The 6,644-nt window shown below is 43.4% G+C and overlaps 1 protein-coding gene across 1 annotated transcript; it reads left to right on the forward strand.

Moving 5' to 3' along the window:
• Positions 1-101: 101 nt before the first annotated feature.
• Positions 102-1,043, forward strand: LOC138928481 (uncharacterized). The gene has a single exon (XM_070285561.1). It carries the CDS (start codon positions 102-104, stop codon positions 1,041-1,043), a length of 942 nt encoding a protein of 313 aa, XP_070141662.1.
• Positions 1,044-6,644: the final 5,601 nt, after the last annotated feature.

A 6,644-nucleotide genomic window follows, 5' to 3' on the forward strand; every position in this document is an offset into this window, starting at 1 on the left:
ACTAGGGCTTCTCAGTTTCCGAGGTCCGACGTTTCGTGCTACCCCTGCTAACACTTCGTTTTTCTTTTTTTCTATTCATCGCAGGACACGTTTTTTGTACAATGACTCCACGTCCTCGCACCGCCCAGTCCTTGGAAAGCAGACGTTCCCGAGGTACTCAGTCCTACCACTGCCGAGTCTGCCGGGGAATCCATCCTCTTCGAAAGTGCAAGAGGTTCCGAAAGCTGAGCGCCGAGAAGCGCCTCCGAGCAGTACTTATTAATAAGTACTGCTCAAATTGCCTCGCCCACCAACATTCCGAGGGGACCTGCCGCAGCCAGGACGGCTGCAAGAAGTGTGGAGGGAGCCATCACACCTTGCTCCACATGCACGAGGAACGGCCGCCACAACGCACACCCCAGCCAACGGCGTCACCATCACGACCTTCACGCAATCCTGTCCAACCCGCCAGGTCGCACCCTCGCCATTCCGCCAGGTCCGCCTCCCGCACTTCATCGCCAATTCGGGTCGCCATTGAGCGGCCACGTTTGGAGGTCTCCGCTCCGGCTAGGTCGGTGGCCACGTTGGTTCGTCAGAAGACGGTCCACATACTTCCGACAGCCATCGTCGTGGTGGATTCTGGATCCTGTACTTTCGAGACCGCGGCGATGATCGACCCCTGTATGGCGGTGAGCAGCATCGACCGATCGCTGACGGCAGCTTTCCGGCTGCCCTTCACCAATCTGGGAGACGACGAGGTCTGTTCGGCGACGCTCCGATCCCGAACAGGCAACTTCAAGCTCGAGGTCGTCCTAAAGCTTGACCCGAGCCTCAAGATCCGGACTCCTATTCGGGCTCTGAGCGACGCCACACGGGCTAAGTTCGGCGACATCCGCCTTGCGGATGAACAATTCCACCGCCCGGCAACCATCTCCCTTGTGTTGGTCGCAGATGTGTTTGCCAAACTGATCCAACCGGGGTGCCTGAAACTCGAGGATGGTTTGCCTGTTGCTCAGAGCACCGTTTTCGGATGGACCGTTTCCGGAGCTGTTCTGGAGTCATGATCCTGCCGATCCTGATTCCTTTTGCTAGCGCAAGGGGGGGGAGAATGTTCACGCCAGAAAGGCGTGAAGTTTTGAGCGGCAGTATAAGCGGCCAGCGCTTGCGCTCAAGCTTGTGCTCCCGCTCACTGTGTCCTCCGCGCTTCCCGTCTCCCTCTCTTTCGCTGCTCTTCAGCAGCGAAATCACCACTCCGCGGTCCCTGCAGCCCTTTCCAAAAATCTAAGTTAGTCGTAATATAGAAGCTACCCGCTCTCGCCTACTAATTGGGAAAATTGTGGGACGTAGCAGCCAGCCCAACTCCAGTCCAACATTGCGACGACCACACCTCCAAGAAGGACGACGATCTTTTCTGGCCACTCTGCCCCCTCCATTTCAACTACTAAACTACTTGACATTAACTTAAACTCCTGGATTAATCTTAGAGCCCTTACATTTTTCTACAAAATAGTGACAACTCATCTTATTTGTTCAATAAACTAATACCGGCAACTTCGCAAAGGACTAAAAATTGTATATGCCCTCGAGACCAAATGCTCAACTCTGAGAGGCAGTTCTTTGTCAACGCTATCCGTCTATGGAACCAATTATCCCATGAGCTTAAAACTATTAGGAATGCAACTCAATTTAATTCAAAAGTAAAACTAAAGTAAAGCAAACAAACAGCAAACTACATATTAATACGTAATTAAATATAAAAATAAAAAAAAAAAAAAAAAAATTAAAAAATAAAAAAATAATAATAATAATAAATAATAGTAAAATTAAATACAATAAATAAATAATAAATAATTAGTTTATATAATAATTGAATGTGTTTACGCCAGGAGGCCCCTGCTCCCCCTCTGCCCACCGAGCGTTCAAAAGCTCAAGCGCTCCCAGCTTAGCAACGCTCGCCCGCTCTCCGCTCCTCGGTATTCCCTATCGCACGCTCCCGTGTTCCCGATCGTCGCTCGCTTCTAAGGACGGCTACACCGCTCCAATTCACGGTTCTCCCGCTCTCGCGCCGTTAACCTGGGCTTCTCGGTCTGCAGCGGGTCTGAGGCTAAGCTAAGATTAGTACCCAAACGAACTTCAATAAATGTATGCAACGGGCGCTCCAGCCAACGTCATCTTTGACCCCCGAATTTCTGGTATTTCTTTTTCGTGGGACAAATTTTCTACTGATCCTTTTGCGGAGGATTTCCTGGCCACCCCTTCCTGAACATGGTCCTTCGAGCCGCATAAGGATATCATCCTGGAATCCTTTTTTCCTAGCAGCTTTGGTGGTGCCGCCGCAGAAAAGATAAGTAAAAAGTTTCCTCCCGTCCTGCCCATCTACCTAAATAAACTCGGGAAACTCGCGACACCCGGGTCGCGCAGGTTCGCGCACACATGTGTGATTCCGAGCCATAAACAGAATCCCGCGATCGGTCACGTTCTTCACACCAATTGCATGCAGACGTCGCAGGAATTAGTTATCTAAGTAGTTCCCATGGCTGTATCCAGCTGTTTATGTTTTTATAGTATAAACCCAAGTAACCCAAAAGTAGACCTAAGTAAATACCCTTTGACCCGAAAACATGTATATAAACCCCATGCAGTATCCAATAAAATCAGTACAAAAAGAACTCTTTGCGTATTCACTTCTCCGCAGCCCAATTGGTATTGTACTTATTGCGGCGACCATTGCCACTGGTACTGAACCTGAGGCACGCAATTAAAACTATTTCAGCATTAGGATTTATTCTGGTGACCCCCGCCTACGAACCGCACTCTGATCGAAAGTTGATTTAAAGTAGTGATTATTGGGTCAACATTTGGTGACCCCCGACTACCAGCGTTTGAAAAACTACGCTACTCCCGTAGTATTTCGTTTTCCTATTGCTACCGCTCTCGCTTTGGCGAGAGCCGTAGCAGAGCCGTAGCAGAAGATCAGCAAGCCTATGCTCTGCTCTGCTCGTAGTTTTTTCGCTTTAAAAACTACGCTATAGCTATAGCAAAAAAACCCAAAAGCAGTGCTCTGCGTAGCCGTAGCCGTAGCAAAAAATTGAGAGCGAGAGCGGTAGCAATAGCATAGCAATATTTTTATGAATTTTGCTGCTATGGAGTAGTAAATGCAAACCCTGCCGACTACGAACCGCACTCTGTTCGAAAGTTGATTTAAAGTTATTTTAAATCAATTAAAGAATTCACGATAGTGATTATTGGGTCAACATTTGGTGAACCCCGACTTCGGAACGCATTTTTTTAGAAATTTGATTTAAATTAATTTAAATCAACTGCAGCAATCACGGTAGTGATTAAGTTATCATAATTGGTGACAACCGACTTTGGATCGCAATTAGTTCCAATTGGGACTCCAATTTGACAACGCTCAGAATTACTCAGAATTGGTGACATCCATTTCTTTGGAAAATTTAGTTCTTTGGAACTCGCATAGGGATCATTGTCTGATCAAAATTTGGAACCGCATTTCGTTCAAATAAATTCAAATTAATTGCAAATTTACTAAAGAAATAACGGTAGTGATTACTGGGTAATAATTTGGTGACCCCCGACTTTGAACCGCAATTAAATCAATTAAAGCAATCACGTTAGTGATTAATTGGTCAACAAGGCGACCAATCAGCATTTAAACAGAAGTTCATTTGGCGAACTCAGGTGCTAACTGCTATCAACTTGGCGATAGACAGTCAAAAAAACAATAAAGGTCAACAAGGCGACCTGAGATAACTCAAAGCACAGATTTGGTGAACTTGGCGAACCAATCTGTAATTTCTACGTGATTACGTAACTTTTACTGATATTAATAAACTACGGTGTGAGTCGAGGCACATCAAAAACAAAATACCTCTTAAGATTTATTTAATAAAGTAAAATGGCATCGTCAAGTATCACCACTTTATTGGATGAACAGCAGGCGCTGGGCGAGCGCATTCAATCACTGATAAGGAACTTCAAAAAGGATTCCGACAGCAGGAAAATCAAACCTGCATACTATACGGAGCGGTTGGCAAATCTGGAGGGACTCTGGACAAATTTTGCCAGCAGAGATGCCAAAATACATGCCATCTTAAAAGGAGAATCAATGAGCCATAATTATTTTATAAATAATTATTTAATCGAAATAAAAAATTTAGTAATTGAATACCAAAATATATTCAAAACTAAGCTCGCAGCATTAAAAACTGAGACAGAGTCAATTGCATCTACCGAAGAGGATCTGGAAATTGAGTCCATGTTTCGCGAGCAAAGGGCGCTGATCGACAGCTTGGAGCGCATCATGAGAAAAGTAACGCTCGACACATGCCAACATTTTGAGGCAATTATTTTTGAATATTGGAATGAAATTAAAAACATTCATGTCCAAATACACAAAAAATTTCAAAATCCTAAGGAATTGGGATATGACGATTCCCGATATGGTGGGATGGCCGAAGATGCCATTGTCTCCTTCTAAGTAACTTTTGGAGGAGTACGGAAAGCTGCGACGGTAGCCAGTTCCCCTACGGCGGCAGCATTACCATTGCCAAAGGTAACGATTCCCAAATTTGATGGAAATTACCTACAATGGCAACAATTTCATGACTTGATCAAGAAAATAATTCATGAATCAACAATACCCACAATTCAAAAAATGTGGTATTTAAAAACTAATTTAATTGGAGAGGCGGAACGTTTAATTCGTCACTTGTCGCTTACAGAAAGCAATTATGCGACAGCTTGGAAAATGTTGCAAGAACGGTATAGCAACAAAAGAGTACTATGCAACACTCTTATCCAAAAATTGTTAGATTTCGCACCCATATCTAATGATGCAAAAGGAATAAAGGCACTGCATGATAATATAAAAGAAACATTATCTGCTTTAAATAATATTGAAATTAAAACGGATAATTGGGATCCAATCCTTTTACACTTATTAACAAAGAAATTGGATCGCCAAACACACTTGCTGTTTGAGCAGTCAATTCCGGATACAAGGAATTTACAATCAATACAGGAATTTTTGGAATCTTAGAGCAAAGATTTCTCTCGCTGGAGGCAATATCCGGTGAGAAAATCAAAAAGCCGAGCACGTGTGCTGTAGGAGCAGAAGCACAATTTAATTGCTTTTTTTTTGCAAAAAGCCAAATCATAGCATTTTTAAATGTAATGATTTTTTAAAAGCGACTTAGCTGGACGCAAAAGAACAAACTATGTGTTAAATGTCTGAGTGCAAATCATACCTCCAAAACATGCACAAGGAGGAATTGCTTTACATGCAACAAAGGACATAATACACTACTTTACTTAAAAAAGGTAGCTGACAACCAAGAGACCATTACTGCAGCATCAGTAAATGACAAACAAGAAAGCTACGTACTCCTAGCCACGGCAAGAGTCATCGTCGTAGGCAACAATGGACAAATGGCTGAATTCAGAGCACTATTAGACTCTGGATCCCAGATAAATGCCATTTCTGAGAGAGCAATTCAGAAATTGTCATTGAAAACCACGAACTCTATGCTTAAAATAAACGGCATATGTGGAAAGGCACACACGTCAAGCTCCCGAGTCAATGTAGAGATAAAATCAAAATATGGAAACTTTGTCTCAAGACTGGAAGCGATGGTAATGCCTCACATTGTTGCTGATCAGCCGATATATCCGATCTCGACGGAAAATTGGAAAATCCCGAACATCACGTTGGCTGACCCTAATTTCGGAAGTCCAGGAAATATAGACTTGCTGATTGGAGCAGAGCATTATTTTGAAATAATTCTATCAGAGAGTCTACACCTCCACAAGGGACTACCACGACTGCAATATACCAAGCTTGGCTGGTTTGTAGCTGGAAAAATATTAAATGAAGGAAGAACATCGTCCGTTTGTGCAGTTCTCACGGAGGCAGAGAAAGTAGATGAGCAACTAGAGAAGTTCTGGGAGCTTGAAAACTTTCAACCCGAAAAGAAGTGTTATTCACCAGTTGAAAGGCAATGTGAGGCCCACTTCCTAGAAAATATTCAGCGAGCACAAGACTCAAGATTCATCGTCCAGTTACCATTTCTGGAGCATACATCAGCCCTGGGGGAGAGTCGTGACATTGCCACGCGACGATTCCTATCCCTAGAAAAAAAGCTGCAGAGAGATCATGTGATCAAAGAAGGCTACATAAACTTCATGAAGAAATATGAAGAGCTTGGACACAGGAAAGAAATTCCTTTGGTAAATTTACCAAGGGCACACTATTTCGTCCCACATCATTGTGTGTTGAAACCAGAGAGTCACACAACAAATTTACGTTTGGTTTTCGACGCATCAGCAGTGACATCCTATGGAAAGTCATTAAATGATTTGTTGCACAAAGGCCCAACAGTGCAAAATTCATTAATGTCGATATTGCTACGCTTTAGAATACACAAATATGTATATACACTGCCGACATCGAGAAATTGAACAGGCAAATTTGGATTAATCCAAAGGATCAACACTATCAATTGATAGTATGGAGAAACAACCCATCGGAAACGCTAAAATATTACCGTCTGAAAACGGTGACATATGACACAAAATCAGCACCATACTTAGCAACGAAGTGCTTAGAACATTTGGCAACTAAACAAATGCAGCATTATCCGGTT

Source organism: Drosophila kikkawai, chromosome 3L, assembly GCF_030179895.1.
Source record: "Drosophila kikkawai strain 14028-0561.14 chromosome 3L, DkikHiC1v2, whole genome shotgun sequence".
Classification (NCBI taxonomy): domain Eukaryota; kingdom Metazoa; phylum Arthropoda; class Insecta; order Diptera; family Drosophilidae; genus Drosophila; species Drosophila kikkawai.